Source organism: Nanorana parkeri, unplaced genomic scaffold, assembly GCF_000935625.1.
Source record: "Nanorana parkeri isolate BGI_ZX_2015 unplaced genomic scaffold, ASM93562v1 scaffold1887, whole genome shotgun sequence".
NCBI classification, from domain to species: domain Eukaryota; kingdom Metazoa; phylum Chordata; class Amphibia; order Anura; family Dicroglossidae; genus Nanorana; species Nanorana parkeri.
The window spans coordinates 184,668-203,414 of NW_017308155.1; the positions used below are offsets into that span (position 1 = coordinate 184,668).

The 18,747-nt window shown below is 44.2% G+C and overlaps 1 protein-coding gene across 1 annotated transcript; it reads left to right on the forward strand.

Moving 5' to 3' along the window:
- The first annotated feature begins 6,562 nt into the window (after positions 1-6,562).
- LOC108800037 (olfactory receptor 24-like) lies at positions 6,563-7,483 on the forward strand. The gene has a single exon (XM_018571980.1). It carries the CDS (start codon positions 6,563-6,565, stop codon positions 7,481-7,483), a length of 921 nt encoding a protein of 306 aa, XP_018427482.1.
- The last annotated feature ends 11,264 nt before the right edge of the window (positions 7,484-18,747 follow it).

The window sequence follows — 18,747 nt, forward strand, 5'->3', positions numbered from 1 at the left end:
CCACGCAAATGACAGCTGGGCGGAGCCTACCGTGATCTCACGGCTCGCTTCGCCCAGTTGTAAAGACAGATCAGCTCGCCAGCTCCACCCAGTTGTTATTCATTGGCGGGGACCAGCTAGAAGACTCTGGCAGGTGCCAGCCAATAGGAAACAGTTGGGCGGAGCTAGCTGTCACTGCCAGCTTCGCACAATTGTTTGTTTTTTTCTTTTCTTTTCCCGCTTGAAGGCCGCGGTGTTACACCCCCTTCCTGTCCAGGCCATGTTTCAGTATTCAGCGCTGCGGTACTTTGATTGACATTTATTCCGTCATGCAACGCTGTACTGAGATAAATTTTAAAATAATTTTTGGGGACAGATAGAGCTTTCTTTTGGTGGTATTTAATCACCATTGCGGATTTTATTTTTTACTATATTTAGGAAAAAATACTGCAAATTTTGGAAAAAAAAAAGTTTTTTTTACATTATGTTAGGAAACATTTATTATTACCCAATTATTTTGGTAAAATATAAAATATGAGGCCACGTCGTGTAAATAGACACCAAACATGTCAAGCTTAAAAATTGAGCGCACCCGCGAAATCGCAAAAGACTACCATACCCAAAATTGACCATAGGCGACGCTTTAAAAGCTTTTACAGCTCATCAGTTTAGTGTTATCAGTGATTGATGGGCCTAAAATTATTGCTCTCACTGCAATGTTCGCGGCGATATGCAACATGTGCAGCGTAATGGGCACAATCACCGTTTTCGGCGGTATGCGCACCTGACGCATGTTTGCATGCCTGTATGTATGGGTGGGGACTTTAAAAAATAAATAAAAACATTTAATTCTTTTATAAGTGTAACTTTTTGGGGGGGATACTTTTATGGTTTTTCCTATTTTTTTTTCCACTTAACTTTATTGCTATCATAGAGGGGACTAAGAAACTCCCCTATGTGATAGCAAAATAAGTGACAGGTCCTCTTTATGGAGACATCAGGGGTCTGTCACCTAGGACCCCCCTGAAGAAGCTGATGAAGCAGAGATCTGCTTCATCAGCTTCTCTCCAGCGTCTGAAGCTGGAGAGTGACACGAGAATGCGGAAGTGATGTAATATACACCACTTCCGCATTCTGACAGCGGAGAGGGGATCGTGTACCGACCTCCCTCTGATCCCCTGTCAGAGAGGCACTGTGCTGGTCCCGGGCTCGCACCGGGCACAGCGGAGCCCAGGACCAGCGTTACAACGGGAGGGGGGGGCCGCGGAGGGTGGGGACACGTGCCGGCAGCTTATACAAGCGATCACTTGTATGTTAACGGGCATCGCTGCCTGTTTTTAAATGATGCGTCTTTCCCGCTCGCGCGCGCTACCCAGCGCGCCCGGGTGGGCGGGGCTAACAGGCCGTATATACAAGGCCAGTTACATCCAGGAATCTCCCGACCGGCCGTTTTTATTTACAACGGCTGGCCGGGAAGTGGTTAAAATATTTTTATTTTGCAAAAGAAAGTTCTCACATTCTTTTCACTTATTTTCTATTCTGCTTGGTACCACGCCCTGCGGCATTCAGCTATTCACTCACTGCCATCCGGCCCCTATGAGAATAGGGGTGAATGGCAGCAGAGCATGTTCAGCTGACTGAAGGCAGCCGATGTATGCCTGAAATCAGCCGTGCAAGGCTCAAGTGAATAGCCAAACAGCATTCGGCTCACTTCACTTCGGCTGGGTTATTCCCTCGGTTGCCTTCGGCAGCTTTGTGAATAACCCTGATAATGTTTTGTGCATAAAAAGTGTAATTCCTTATGTACAAAACACTAATGGATTAAATGTCCATTACTGGACACTAGAGGTGCACCGAAATGGAAATTTCAAAACCGAAACAAAAAATTTTTTTATAAACTTTTTAATTTTTTTATATTTATTTTTATTTAATAATTCATTTTTGTATTAAATATTTTTTACCTTACTTTTAGGGGTTTCAGGGAAATATTAGGGGTCTAAACAGACGCCTGATATTTCCCTTTTAAAATAGAAAAAGAGATTGAGAACACAGAGTCCTCTATCTCTTTTTTTTTTATCCCCTGTTATCAATGAACAGGATTCCTCTATACTGAGTGTTCCTGATCATTCATCACATGAGGACAGAGTATGTTTACTATAACCACAATCATGAATGGACAGGAAGTCATGTAGAGGGGATGTAGATCACTTCCCATTCATTCATATAGTAACCATACCATGTCCTCAATTATTTACAAACACTCAGCGATCATTGACTGCTTGTACGCACTCTCCTCTCTGATTTGCTGTCACAGGAGGCAACGCGAGCGGTGTAGGGAGGAGAGCTCTGCTTCCTGTGACAGCGCGGCCTGTCTCCGCCCACACACCGCTCTGCCACACTGTGATAGGAGGCTGAGCGGTGTGGGAGGAGAGACGCCGGCCACTCACATCGCTCTCCTCCCGCAGCGCTCGGCCAGCTGTCACACTTTCTCTCCTCCCTGCTGGGACACAGAGCAGCGCCCAGCTGGGAGGAAAGAAAGCAGGGATGTGCCGATGTATCGGCAGAAAAATGTCACTTTCGGCATTTAGCCAAAAGTGCCATTGTCGGCCGATATGTTTCCGCAGCCAATATATCAGTGCATCCCTACTGCACACTAATAGAAGATAGCTTATAAAATGAACCCACTAAGGGATTTATTCTATAATCTGTCCGACTTACAGTGACACTAAAATTTCTAAATATTTCTAATACAGAGCATTGCAAATGTATTTACAAATAAATAAAGGCCATTTTTTAAAAAAATTGCATTTTTTAATGGGATGCTCCAAAATTAATGAACAAATTAACAATAAAAAAATATAAATGGTAAAAAAATTAAACATTAAGAGATCTTCTAAAAATAAAATGTAAGTAGAGAAGGAGAAAAGGGAATGAATGAGGGATAAATAGAGTTGACCAATGGGTAATAGAGGGTTAAACAGGAACAATATATTTTTTAAGAAATAAAAACTATTTTTATTTTTGCTTGTGAGAGTGCTTTAAATAATGCGATGTGTGGAGCAAAGGAAAGTCCTTCCATGATCACACATTTTACAGAGTAAATACATGTTGATTTCTACATGTGATCATTTCTGAAACGGCAGGTGAAGAATAAAACAAACCTTCTGAACCGATTGTCATGAATATAGTAAAAGACATTCTGATAATTACATTAAACCTACATCTCGGACATCGGGTACAATTTTGCAGAAATGAATGTGCAAAAGGCATTAGGCGTGTTCCTTACACACGTTCTTATTATCACTTTTATTATCAGTTTGAGTTCTTCATTTCCCTACAGCGGGTGGCGAGAATAGAACCACCATTTGTGTGACACATTTGAACCCATCACTAATTAATTCTTCAATCAAACAAGATATTTGTCAGGATACTGTGCAAGGGTGTCCCCACAGCGCATGCAGGTATCTATATGAACTTATAGTTTAATAGACATACCAAAATCATAAACATAAGCAATCCCACCAACATCCACCAGCAACATAAAATATCCAAACTAAATACAAATAGCAAAATCACAGACAGACAATAACAGGGCTAGTGAACCTGGGGAGCTACAGATCAGGAGACCTCAGGGGAAGGAGTCAGGGTCCAAGGAGGTAACAGGGTACAGGCAACAGGATTCAGGTATGGCAACAATACTGAGGCACCAGCCTCACTGTGAGGAGGGGCTAAATACCCTCTAAGGCTAGCACCAGGTGGAGACTGATTGCCGACAGCTGGGAGACACCCGCAGGTGAGCATCGGAATTGCAGGTTCCAGCACCACCCAATGGTGGTCTGGTACCTGACAGCTCCTGGCTGCCTGGAGACACCTGCAGGTGAGCACAGGAACTGCAGGACCTGGTTCCAGCGCCACCTCTGCTCCCTGCCCCACTGCTCCCTGACGCCCCGAGGCCTTCTGCGGAATCTGGCCCTGTTTATGATTATTGGATGTTCCATAGGTACATGTCCCTGCATGTCAGAAGTACCATGTAGACTCACAGCCTCCCATCTTTTAGCCCCCTACTCCTCTTTGTTAGGGCAATCAATGCTTACCCCTTATATTCTCACCCAGGCATGTTACACGCCTCTATGGTGTCCCAACTTACTCCTCTATTCTCAGTTGTTCATTATTTGATGCTGACGGCCTGAGTGTCGTACTATATACAATTCAAGCTACCCTTCCCAACTCGCCACTCTGGTCATTCTGTGCAGTCACATGCACCTCCTCGGGACCCCACACTCATTGCATATTTGTAATTTGGATTTGTCCCTCTTTGTATTTGCGGCATTATATTTATTTGTTATGTTGAACTCTTCTCTTTTTATGTATTGTCTTCAAATCTTAATAAAGAATTAAAGTTAAAAAAAGAGGGATTTTTGTAAGAGATAAAAAGATAATAATTTAATGTTATACATTTCTGGTTCAGTCTCACCATGTATACACTGTTTTATCACCATTCCTCATGAAAGATGTCCTCAAACTTGAGTTCAGAGAAGGGCAACAAAATGAATAAAGGGGATGGAAGGCCTGAGTTAGGAAGATAGCCTCAAGAAATGAAACTTGTTCTCCTTAGAGAAGCGACGCTTATGAGGGGACTTGACAGCAATTTTCAGAACCATTCATGGGGATCACAGTGTTGGAAATAAACTGTTTCATGTAAGAACTGTAAGGATGACACACGGCTACAACACGGGGCTGGATCAGAGGCGGTTTAACCTTAGATTGTGTAAGGGGATAGATATTTTACTGTGAAAGCAGAAACAATATGGAATTCCCTTCTGGAGAAAGTGGTGTCAGCTGAGAGCATTGATGACTTCAAGAAACTCTTAGGTGAGTGTTTCAGTTTACAGAATATACAGCGATATCGGAACTATTAGAGAATTCTATGAGAGACCTTATTAGAGACATCAAGTTTGATTTTTTACGGCTCCGGGCTTCTTTTCCTTCCACGATCATTGTTTGGTCGGATATAGTTGCTCGCTCTTCTTGGCGGTTGGCCCGCTCTGTGGCCAAACTTAACAAGGCCCGCGGCAAAGTTAACAAGGAGGTGCTTTGTTGTGCGCAATGGGGGCTTGGCTGTTCGCCATTGGAATTTGGAAAAGGACCCGGGCCTGTACTTACGAGGGGATGGTGTTCACCTCAATGCTGTGGGGATCGACATGTGGTCTTTGGGTCTTCAGGATGGCATACAGCGAGCTTATCGTTTGTGGTGGGGCACCCGAGACGCGAGGGGTCCCGTCTCTGGTGCTGTGGCAGGGTATTACGGTCCTTGAGGTGCAACATATTTGCTTGAGGTTTAAGTGACAGTGGGGAGCCATCTTTGGTATGGCATCCCTGTCTTAAGGGGTCCATCACTAGTTACTTAGTATCTGATGTAAGATTACAAGTCCCCGAGGCGGTGTTGTGCGGCTGGGGGCCGTGTGGGCAGATACTGGGTATTTTTGGTGATGGATATCACGTCAAGGACCTTAACTCCCGCGGTCAGTTAGTTTGTTACAATTTGTTACAATGGTTAAATTTGCCTTTGGCACTAAATAATAAAAATGGCTGCTGTGGCCACTAAAAATCCAAGACCTGTGTCGTGTCATTCATTAATAGAGTTATTATTGAATTTAGTTGTTGGAGGTTATTTGACCAACAGGAGCCGTATACAATGCCCTTGTCAAGCAGGATTAGGCCACGATTACTTTTCTTTGCTTACAAAATGAAGCACTCTTGCTTGCTTGTGGTCCATTCCCATCATACGGTATACCGGATAATCAGATAACTAAGATGAAGTCGGCATTGGAACAATTTTCAGCAGAATGTTTTTTTAAAGATAGCTATATATTAAAAGTGGTTAAAATTAATTTTTGAAAAAATTTAAATAATACGATTTACAGTTACATAAAAGTATAAAAGTATTGCTTTAGTTCTTGAAAATTATAAAACTGTCATATTAATTTCTAAATTGCTGGCACTGTCCTCCCTTCTGGAGGGGGCATACTTTTGTTCCCCCTTGTCCCCATGTGTGTTATAAAGTAGTCACCGCTCCAAGCTCGCTCCCGGGATGGACTACAATCCCAATACAAATTAGTAAACTGAGATTGTATGAGGTATGAGGATCACTATCAGCTCCTATGGAGAAGCCTTTGTGAACATTTACTGGGGGAGAGTATAACATTAGAAATATTTACAAAGGGTTAATGATATTGTTGTTTTACATGTAACTAAATTATAAATTTAAATGAAGAATAAAAATATTATAATCCATTTGATAAAATTATAAATTAAATACATTTCTCCTCATGCAAGATGAGTTTTTGTCATCAGAGTGTCGTCAGTTTTGGGTTTGTAAGATCAGAGATATAGTATATTGCATCATCAAGTACCAAGAAATATTCTCCTACAAGTATTTATGTCTTATGTGTTTGAAATGACAAATTTCTCCTTTCAGATACGGATTTGTACAAATGCTGTGACATTTAGAGCATTATACGCGCTCTATAATATATCTTTTCACTTTTTTTTTATAAAAAATACAATAGTAAAGCAATATCCCATGGAAAGCAATACATCTGTGCTAGAATTCCACATTTTGCCATTCTTCATAAAAGCTGACAATAAACTCTTCATATTCAGCATTGTCTTCTTTTTCTTAATCTATTTCTTTGGAATTTTGGTAAACTTCATTATTATTACAGTGATATTCGTGGATCCCCATTTGCACACCCCGATGTATCTATTTCTCTGTAACCTGTCCATTATTGATATATGTTATACAACTATAATTGTTCCAAAACTCCTCTACATCTTACTCTCTGGGAATAACACCGTGTCCTTCACACAATGCTTCATCCAGATGTATTTTGTCTATCTTGCAAGCACTACTGAGATCACAGTTATATTTATAATGGCCTATGATCGATATGTTGCGATTTGTCACCCGTTACACTATCACCGTATACTTAACAAGAAAATCAGCATAATATTAATTATGATCACCTGGATTTGTGGTTTTTTAAATTCATTGTTATTTACAAGTTCTATCTTAAAAATGTTCTTCTGTTCTTCTTCTACTATTCATCAGATCTTCTGTGATTCTAAAGCTCTGCTCAACATTGCCTGCAGTGGTACTGAATTGTTTTACATTGTCTTGTATACAGAGTGTTTTATATTTGGGCTTTGTCCAGTTATATGCAACTTGATGTCATATGTACAGATTATCAGAGTCATACTACGTATTAAATCTAAGGATGGCAGAAAAAAGGCCTTCTCCACCTGTTCATCCCACCTAATGGTTATGGTCATCTACTATGGATCTTGTGTAGCTGTGTATTTGATACCAGGTTCAGATCGCTATGCTCTACTTGAACAGATCTTTACAGTGCTCTTCTCCACAGTGGTCCCCATGCTGAACCCTCTCATATACAGTCTACGAAACAATGAAATAAAGAATTCATTGTGGAAATTGTTGGCATAGTCTTGTCAAGACAATATTTATTACAAGCCTTGAGATATGTGTTTTATATAAATTTGTGTTCATATGTTGGTGGTGGTACTCTGGCCTGTATCCAAAGAACTATGTTTGGTATGATGCAGAGTACAAGCTTGACTTCTATGAAAGGCCTTACTATGATCTTTTATTCGTGTATGTACTTTAGACTAGGTCATGAATGGCTGTCTGGAATAAACAGGAATCACATATATCACATATATCACATACATCTCTCTTCCACTTAGCAAATTTCACTGAAGGCATGTACTGTACATCTCTTCCATCACCACTTTCCAGTTGCCAAAGTTCTGCTCTGCATTTCGTGAGGTGGCACAGATATGTTTTACATTGTTGTGTATGTAAACTGTTTTGGTATTAGGTGTGGATTGTACAGATTTTAGGGTCATACTCCCTATTAACTCTAAGGAGGGCCAAACAAATGCCTTCCCCACCTACTTATCCCAGCTCACTGACATGGTCATCTTCTATGGTTCTGGTGTATCAGTGTACACGATACCCCCATCTGAACGTCCTAATATATTGGAAGAAATCTTTGTTTTATTCATCGGTGACTTCCATGATAAACCCTTTCATATACAGTCTACACAACAATAACATGAAGAGTTATTTGCAGTTAAGAATAACTACTGTTCTTATAGGGTTAGAAAGCAGTAGATATAATCAAAAACGTTAAAAAAATACCCTTTTGAAACAGGTTTAAACTTATCTGCGTCTTCGCCGCACGCTCTTGTCCGAACATCTGAAGAGTTTCGGGCGGCCACAACAGATCTTGGGGCGGGCGCATGCGCAGTTCAGATGTTCGGCCGGGAGACACAAGGTAAGTCTATGGAGCAGCGTGCACCCGCACAGACACCGTGGGACATGAGAGAAGAGGAGGACAGAGGAGTCAGTGCTGGATTGGAGACCCGCACCCAGCGCTGGAGGGACAGCTGAAAAGGACAGGAAAGAAGAAGATGGTCGGATTAAGAGACATCATTTAAGGTAAGTCCTGACACTAACATTGGGTGGGGAAAATTCCAAAATTTCAAAATTTATTATAGTAACAAAAACAGCACACATAGTACAGAACCGCTAATGATCTTCAGTCATCAAGGGCCTCAGTCATAGCCAAAGATAGGAAAAAAGCTGAAATCTCCTCAGTGGTGACATAGACTAAGGATGCCAGGTTTTCAAAATTAAATCTGGGGACACCCGACTGACCACACCCCATTTATAACCACATTCACAAACCACACCCCCATTTGTGACCACACCCACAAACCATGCCCCCATGTTTAACACACCCTCAAACAATTGGTTACAGACTTTAAGAACAGTTGGCAGACATTAAAGGTTTAAAGACAAAACAAGTCGATTTTAAAGAAAAAGAGCCAAGATGTGCATTCATAGTTTGGAGGGACACCTTCTGAACAATTAGTGGCATGGCCTATAAAGTGTGTGTGCTTTCATGGAGCATGACTTGTTAAAAAAAATGTTCAACAAATTTTATTGAAAATGAAAGTTTTTGATACATACATAACCAGCATTCTCCAAAAGAACAACAGTGTAGATACAGAGTTCAGTATTCAGGCATACTTGTAGTAACCACATCTCATGGTAGGATGCAAGCGGCGTCTGAAGAATATAAACACATCGACAAAGCAAAGCAGACTAGAAAAAGGGAAGTGTAAAGTCTTAGGAAAGATGATGCTGATCTAAAGGAGATCAGATCGGAGGACAGTTATAAACGGGTCGGAGTATCTGCTGCGATAAAAAAATATAAATTTATTGAACACAGTTTACACACAAGTTGACAGCATAGACCATCAAAACATCACCTGAAAAATTCCCTATTAAACTTGATTGTACAATCAAATCATCACTCACTTCATACATACACTGACTATAGGAAGAACTGATCAGTTTTGAAATGTAAGCCGGTGGAGCCTTAAATGCTGTACTGACAATGTTTCTTATGTGCTCAGAAACATTGTTGCGATCATCTCTAGAATGAACATCAGTTAGTTTGCTGATTTGAAAGTTCTTGTTTGGCTAGTGTTATTCTTTCAATAGCATTGGGCAGACGGAAGGCGGCGCTCGCTACATAAAAGGGATATTGTCATGTAAGCTTTGATTGTAATATCAGACACAGCTCCAGTATGTATTCCTATTACAATACTGATATCCAGGGGCGTAACTAGAAATCACAGGGCCCCGTAGCAAAATTTTGTATGGGGCCCCTTTGATCTCTAGTTACACCCCTTGCAGAGCCCAATTGAGATCCCACACAGCCCACCTGAGGGTGACCCTGCAGAGCCCACCATAGACTCTCTAAGGTGGGCTCTGCATGGTTACCCTCAGGTGGGCTGGTCACACTCCTTACCTGTCCGCCTCCTCTTCCTCCACCATTGGTGATGAGCTGCAGTGATCTGTGTCATCCCCCTTACAGCAGCTGGCAGCAATAGCGAGCCTGTTATTGGCTCTTTTAAATTGCAGTAGCCAATAACAGGCTGGCTATTGCACCCGTCCACTGCCTGCTGTCAATCAGCAGAAGAGGACCTGATGGAGAACATTCTCCTTCAGGTCCCTCCTCTGCTGATTGACAGCAGGCAGTGGGTGGGTGCAATAGCCAGCCTCTTATTGGCTACTGCAATCTGAAATATCCAATAGCAGGCTGGCTATCGCTCCCAGCAATAAAGTAAAAAAAATGAAAAAAGTTTTTAAAAAAAAGTTAAATGAAACTAAAATGGAAAATGCAAAAAATTGTAAAAGTTAAATAAATAAAAAGCAGCTATTAAACTTCCCTTAGCATTATCGGCTTTTTTCCCCATACGTAATGGTACCCGACAGAGATGCCCTCTATACCCCCTGCTATTTACTCTATGTATAGAATCATTAGCCAACCATATCAGGAATTCACCAGATATTTCAGGAGTACAAGTAAGAGAACAAGCCTTTAAAATTTCACTTTTTGCAGACGACATTTTACTGACACTGACTAAACCTCTTATTTCCTTACCAAACTTACATAGGGAACTGGCTAACTACTCGTCCATATCAGGGTATAAATTTAATCTGAGTAAATCCGAGGCTTTGGCAATTCATATCCCACAGAAAACACTGTCTTTTCTACAGTCCTCCTTTGAGTACAACTGGAAAGTGGATAAACTGAAATATTTAGGTATCTATCTCACCCCTCAGGTGGCCTCTCTATATACAACCAACTTTACTCCACTATACCGGGAAATTAGAGAGCTCCTTCGGAGATGGAGCACATATCGTTTATCCTGGACAGGTAAAATGACATCAATTAAAATGATGATATTGCCAAAATTGCTTTATCACTTTGGGACACTACCTATTAAAATACAAGACCTTAAAACCTTACAACGCTTACTTCTCCAATTTACATGCAACAATACTGCCCATAGAGTTGCCAGGACAGTGATAACATCATGTAGATCACAGGGTGGACTGGCTTTTCCAGACGTAGTAAAATACTATACAGGTATTCCTCACTTAACGACCGAGTTCCGTTCCTACGACCAGGTCGTTAAACGGATTGGTCGTTAAGTGAGGAACTCTATACAGTACTGTACTGCATTAGTACAGTACTGTATAGCGTTGCCGATGTACAGTAACGAACAGTGTACTGTACATCGGGCAATGAAAATACTTACCAGGACCCGCAATGAAGATCGGAGGACACCACTTCCGCCGGCGACACGGCGCACTGACGCTGACGCGCAAGGTCGGAGGTCGATCGGCGCTCCGTCGTAAGTGCGAGTGGTCGCAAAACAGGTAAGTCGGTAAGTGAGGAACATCTGTACAGCAACCCACCTGCGCCATATAGCATCCTGGACTTCCTTACATCCCCCTAACAGATGGGGAGAAATAGAAAATCTCTGGATCGCACCACTACATTTAAACGGTCTCTTATTACCTAAATTACAGGCTACACATGTCCCCCCGCTTCTATCCACAATGCAACATACTAAAGATATATGGCACTCTGTAGGGATCAAATTTAACCTTACTTCGACTACTACTTCGATGAGATCATTTATATACACACCCCTTCTCCCGGCTACATTAAACCGCTATACAGCCCGCCCATGGTTAGATCAATCCCTTTTCCAATTCAACGATATAATCCACAAAGTAGATAGGACTTTATTGCCCTTTCCGAATCTACAAACAGATTTTAATTTACCAACTAGATCTCTCTTTACATATCTTCAGATCAAACATTTTGCATATACAATCTCCCCGTCACTTACGTTCTCACCTTTAACAACATTCGAAAAAATGTGTTTAGAAGGACCTACTCGTAAACACCTGATAGCAGATATTTACAAATTACTCAACTGGATTTGCAATATACCTTTTCCAAAACACAACTACATGTGTAGATTGGAGAGAGCTCTAGGTCAAATATTAGACAAGGAGGAATGGGAGAAAATCTGGATTAACGCCAGTAAGATTTCTATCAGTACTTTATATCAGGAAAATCAGTACAAAATTCTTTACCACTGGTATCGCACCCCAGACTTGCTAAACCGCATGAATCCTTCGCAACCTTCGGAATGTTGGAGATGCTGGACCTCAAAGGGCAGTATACGCCACATATTTTGGGAATGTCCTAAGATAAGGCCCTTCTGGAACTATATATTTACGTTACTTCAAAAAAATGGTTGATCACACTATACCGGATGATAGTGCGAAGGATCCATGAAATTCATAATATGGAATATCTAACAGCTCGAATACATAATAAGATCCGTGAATTTCATTTGGTGTGGTCCCCGTGGCAAACATTTGACAATACCAATGGCAATGTCTTGCTCTTACATGAAATACCATCTCCCGTGAACCAGAGATAAGATCCGTTCCTTACCCTTCTTCTATCTTTCTTATTTTATTTTTATTTTTATTAACTAGATAAATATAAGTCTTATGATGGCTTAATTGCTTTCCAACTAATGTTATTGTTGACTTATATTTTTGTATACACACTAAAACTTGAATAAAAACTTAATTCAAATAAATAAATAAAAAGTAAAAAATGCAAAAAAAAGTTAAATAAACTAAAAGAAAAAAATCCCCAAAAAGTTTTTAAAAAAAAGTTAAATAAACTAAAACTAAAAATTAAAAAAAATTAAAAAAATAAAGTTAAACTAAGATTAAAAATACAAAAAATAAATAAGTTACAAAAATAAAGTTAAATAAACTAAAATGAAAAATGCAAAAAAAGTTAAAAAGTTAAATAAATAAAAAGTAAAAATGCAAAAAAAAGTAGGGCTGGTAATGATAAAAATTTTCCTTTTCGATTAATCAAAATTTTTTTTAATCGACTAATTTCAAATAATTATAACGCACATACAGATCCAACTACTTTTAGCTGATCTGCTTGCATTGCAAATCTGCATTAGTCAGTAGTAAATGTGGTATACACATATACAATCACCGATTCAGTGGGGTCTCACTAGTCCTGGTTAAAGTGGGGTCCCGATTCAGTGGGGTCTCACTAGTCCTGGTTAAACCCCACAGAGCCCTGGTGAGACCCTACCAAGCCCTGCTTTAACCAGGGCTCTGTAGGGTCTCACCAGAGCTATGTGGGGGTCTCGCCAGCCTGGTTAGACCCCTCATAGCCCTGGTGAGATCCCACGCTGCCCTGGTTAAACCCGGGCTCTGTAGGGTATCACCTGCACCAGGGCTCCGTAGGGTCTCACCAGGGCTATATGGGGTCCAACAGGGTAGCAGATTTCTAACAGGGTAGCAGATCATTGATTTTACTGTTTTACATGATATTTATTTTTGCTGCCTTGTACAGACATGCGATGACTCACCGGCCCAAGAGTGAGGAGGAGACTCAACAGCCCTAGTGATTCTGTCAGGTAACGAAGGGAAGGGGGAGGAGTCTATGTCCGTGACGTCATCGGACTACTCTCTACTTCCCTTCATTACCCATCACGGACAACGACATCACCCGACTCCTCCCCCTCCCCCCTTCCCTTCGTTAGCCGACAGAGCCACTCGGGGAAGGGGGGAGGAGTCCGGTGACGTCGATGTCCGTGACGTCACCGGATCTCCGACGGAAGACCCGGAAGCCGGCGGAGAGGTGAGTAACTTTGATCGATCAAAATAATTTTGATCGATCAAAGAAATTAACGATTAATCGACGGATTAATCGTAAATTTCCGCACCCCTAAAAAAAAGTTAAACTAAAATGAAAAATAAAAAAATAGAAAAGTTTAAAAAAATAAAGTTAAATAAACTAAAACTAAAAATACAATTTAAAAAAATAATTTAAAAATGAAAAGTAAAAATGCAAAAAAAGTTAAAAATAAAGTTAAACAAAAAGGAAAATAAAAAAAGTAAGAATAAAATAAAAAGCGGGTCCCCCACAGCTTCCTAAAATCCCACACAGCCATAAATTTTCCATTATGGTTGTGAGGGGGGCCTCATGTCTAAGTTTCGCCTAAGGTCTAGAGCCGCCTCTGCCTATCACACAGCCAGACTCACTCCCCACCCAAGGAAGTCTAGCATTCAAAACTAAGAAAAGGCGAGAATGTTCCCCTACACATACCATTCAGACGTTACCTGCTTCTGTGCCAGTCCAGCCTGCCCTTCTTCGGTTCCAGCCCAGCCTGCTCCAGCTTTGGTGCCAGCCCAGCCTGCTCCAGCTTCCGTGCCAGCCCAGCCTGCTCCAGCTTTCGTGCCAGCCCAGCCTGCTCCAGCTTTGGTGCCAGCCCAGCCTACCCTGGCACAAGATCCTTCATTCATGGGACCTCCATTATTCACATTCCTCCATGCCATCCCAAGAGGTTCCCATTTCTTAAGACCTCTTGCCCCCTGGCTCCGCTATAGTCCTTCTGAAACATAACACATGTCCAGAGACTCCGTTTCCCTTCCGGACTCCGTCAACCCTATGTGCATTCTCCAGTTGGACCCCTTGCTCCTCACTCCACTGCTCAGTGGGAGACCATGGATCCGATGTCTGCTACCCAGCTCATCGCCTCTGCTGATCCGGTGTCTGCTATCATGCTCCTCGCCTCTGCTGATTCAGTGCCTGCTGCCCAGCTCTTCGCCCCTGCTGATCCGGTGCCTGCTGCCCAGCTCTTCGCCCCTGCTGATCCGGTGCATGCTGCCCAGCTCTTCACCCCTGCTGATCCGGTGCCTGCTGCCCAGCTCTTCGTCTCTGCTGATCCTGTGCCTGTTGCTCAGCTCTTCGCCTCTGCTGATCTGGTGCCTGCTGCCCAGCTCTTCGCCTCTGCTGATCTGGTGCCTGCTGCCCAGCTCTTCGCCTCTGCTAAACCGGTGCATGCTGCCCAGCTCTTTGCCTCTGCTGATCTGATGCCTGCTGCCCAGCTCCTCGCCCCTGCTGATCTGGTGCCTGCTGCCCAGCTCTTCTTCTCTGCTGATCTGGTGCCTGCTGCCGAGCTCTTCGCCTCTGCTGATCTGGTGCCTGCTGCCCAGCTCTTGGCCCCTGCTGATCTGGTGCCTGCTGCCCAGCTCTTGGCCTCTGCTGATCCGGTGCATGCTGCCCAGCTCTTCGCCCCTGCTGATCCAGTGCCTGCTGCCCAGCTCTTCGTCTCTGCTGATCCTGTGCCTGTTGCCCAGCTCTTTGCCTCTGCTGATCTGGTGCCTGCTGCCCAGCTCTTGGCCTCTGCTGATCCGGTGCCTGCTGCCCAGCTCTTCGCCCCTGCTGATCCGGTGCCTGCTGCTGAGCTCATCGCCTCTGCTGATCCGGTGCCTGCTGCCCAGCTCTTCGCCCCTGCTGATCCGGTGCCTGCTGCTGAGCTCATCGCCTCTGCTGATCCGGTGCCTGCTGCCCAGCTCTTCGCCCCTGCTGATCCGGTGCCTGCTGCTGAGCTCATCGCCTCTGCTGATCCGGTGCCTGCTGCCCAGCTCTTCGCCCCTGCTGATCCGGTGCCTGCTGCTGAGCTCATCGCCTCTGCTGATCCGGTGCCTGCTGCCCAGCTCTTCGCCCCTGCTGATCCGGTGCCTGCTGCTGAGCTCATCGCCTCTGCTGATCCGGTGCCTGCTGCCCAGCTCTTCGCCCCTGCTGATCCGGTGCCTGCTGCTGAGCTCATCGCCTCTGCTGATCCGGTGCCTGCTGCCCAGCTCTTCGCCCCTGCTGATCCGGTGCCTGCTGCTGAGCTCATCGCCTCTGCTGATCCGGTGCCTGCTGCCCAGCTCTTCGCCCCTGCTGATCCGGTGCCTGCTGCTGAGCTCATCGCCTCTGCTGATCCGGTGCCTGCTGCCCAGCTCTTCGCCCCTGCTGATCCGGTGCCTGCTGCTGAGCTCATCGCCTCTGCTGATCCGGTGCCTGCTGCCCAGCTCTTCGCCCCTGCTGATCCGGTGCCTGCTGCTGAGCTCATCGCCTCTGCTGATCCGGTGCCTGCTGCCCAGCTCTTTGCTTCTGCTGATCCTGTGCCTGCTGCCCAGCTCCTCATCTCTGCTGATCCGGTGCCTGCTGCCCAGCTCATCTCTGCTAATCCGATGCCTGCTGCCCAGCTTCTCGCCTCTGCTGTAACGGTACTTGCTGCCCAGCTCATCACCTCTGCTGATCCGGTGCCTCTGCTGATTGTCCAGTTAAACTTTGTGGGACCTTCACCCAATGCCTGCTCTGGTCTTGTTGATGGGGTTGTGCCCCTTGCAGCCGAAAGGCCTGGAGTTTTTGGCATCCATTTTAGGTGGGGTGATCATGAGTGCAAGTTCAGCCCTGGTAGTGGTGATGTCCCGGGAAATGGGGGAGCTCCATTTGAGCCTTCCTGGATTCCAGATGGTGTCACTGTGTTCTCCAAGGTATGTGGTAACGTGGGACAGCTGGCCATTGCTTTGGAGGTATCCGCAAGGTTGGCTAAGTGCACTGTCGGTCCTAGTGTCCCCCCTTACTACGCAGTGGAGCATGCAGCAAACTTGGCGGACATGCAAACCTTCTGTGGACATGGACTGGTGCGGCATTTGTGCACTTTGTTTTTTGGACTTTCCGCTTGGGACTTAGTTGGAGCGTCCAGAGCCCGCTCCTCCAGGGGGGGGGGTACTGCCAGGAACCAGGGCACCTCCAGGTGGCCCTGGAACCAGATCCTGCAGTTCCAGTGCTCACATGCAGGTGTGTCCAGGCAGCCAGTAGCTGTCAGGTACCAGGCCACCTCTGGGTGGCACTGTGGTGCTGAAACCTGTAGTTCCGGTGCTCACCTGCAGGTGTCTCCCAGTAATCAGCAGTTAGTCACCACCTGGTGCTGATCTGGGAGGGTATTTAGCCTCTCCTTGTAGTGAGGCCTGTGCCTCAGTATTGTTGCCATATTCTGTATTCTGTTCCTGTCTTGAACCCTGACTCTGACCTGACTCCTGACTCTTACCCCTGAGGTCTCCTGATCTGTGGCTCCCGGCACTCCTCTTGTTGCCCTGCTCCCCAGGTTTTACCCTGTTATCTCCGGTGTGTAATTTGCTATTTGTAATTAGTTAGGCTCCTACTTGTGACTTGCGGGTGGTGGTGGGGTTGCTTAATGTTGTGGTGTTTTTTGGAGTAGCTAATAAAACTATACTTAGCAGGAATTGTTTTGGTGTGGTCACGTATTTGGTTCACCTGTATAGATACCTGCACGCCGTGTTGGGACACCCATCCACGGTATAGTGACACATACATTTTAGTCACAACAGATACAAAAGGACCACTGAATCCCATTTTGCCCAGCACTCAAAACAGCCACCAAAACTGAATGCTGTCAAAATCCTTTTTGGCATCAATTGCAACCACCGCTACCGGTGAGGAAGGGTGCAATTTGGCATGGTTAAGCACCGTCAGCACCTTCCTTATGTTGGATACTGCTGAGCAACCCTTCATGAATCCCGCCTGAGCAGGAGAAATGAGTTGCGGAAGTATGTCAGATAATCTGTCCGCTATAATCTTGGATATCAGTTTTGCATCAAAATTGATGAGGGATATAGGTCGGTATGATGCGGGCAAAGTGGGGTCTTTTTCTTTTTTGTGAATGACTTTAATGTGTGCCTCCGTTCCTGTTTGTGGGTATGACCCGTCTTTTCAAGTATGGGAAAAAACCCGGTGAAGTGCTAGTGATACTTTAGGTCTTAGCAATTTATCAAATTCGGAGGGAAGACCATCCGGTCCTGGGGCCTTCCATTTCGCCGAGTGAGATATAGCTCTACTGATCTCGTCTTCCATGATATCAGCATTAAGTTGGTCAAGTAGGGGAGATGAAAGGGAGGGAAGGGGGAGGGAGTCAAGGAATGCATCGTCCTTTACCGGGTCTACATAAGTGGGAGTATTTAATGTTCTATAGAATTACTTCAATAAAGAATTCACACGTCTAGGGTTGTGATGTAGTTCACCGGTCTTGGATTGAAGTGATGGGCTATGGGCTTTGGAGAATATAGTTTTTGTCATATTAGCCAATAATTTACCTGCTTTGTTTCCAAATTTTTGAAATTTAAGGTTAACATAGGATTGAAAGAATAAGTGACTTTGTGTGGCACACCAATCGTAACACTCCTTAGCTTTAGATCACTCTTCTCTGTGTTGGGGGGAAGGGTTAGTTGCCAGATTATGTTGTGCCATTCTTAGAGCGCCACCCGGTTCCAAGAATTTCTTCAGAGAGCGCCTTTTCTTAGCTGCTATAAATGACATAATATGACCCCTTAGATATGCCGTAGCCACTTCCTAATATAAGTTAGGGGTGGAAAGGTGAGCCGCATTGTAGCTTTCATAGTCATGCCGCACTGCCGTCATCATCGCCTTAAAAGAGTCGTCATTGCAGAGATAGGAGGGGATGCGCCAGAGGATCGAGTCACCTTTCGGGATTGTGTCCCTAGTGGCAATTGACACTGGGGCGTGGTCTGAGATTGCTATTGGGTGTATAAGCACCTCTGACACTAACATATCCACAGATTCTGACGCAAACAAGTAGTCTATCCATGCGAAAGTGTTGTGGCGGTGTGAAAAGTGCCTGTATTCCATGCCAGTGGGGCCACGCACCCTCCAAACATCAAGTAAGCCAAGGGTGTGCATCATGTCAGCAAGCAAAGATGGTGTAGGATTAGCCCGCTTAGCATCCCTCCTCATCAAGGCTAAGGTGCCAGACCTGTCCTCCAACAGTTTATTTTTAAGGACAAGTATTTAGGGTGTTCGCTTCTTCTCAGTCAAAGTACTGCTTGTAATGAGGAAGCAGCCCAAAGTCTTGTCCTGAAAATTAAACTGTTACTGCAAAATAATAATAATAATA

Excerpts from the sequence above, each read along its gene's own strand:
- LOC108800037 (XM_018571980.1), top strand. The coding sequence starts at position 6,563 with ATGGAAAGCAATACATCTGTGCTAGAATTCCACATTTTGCCATTCTTC.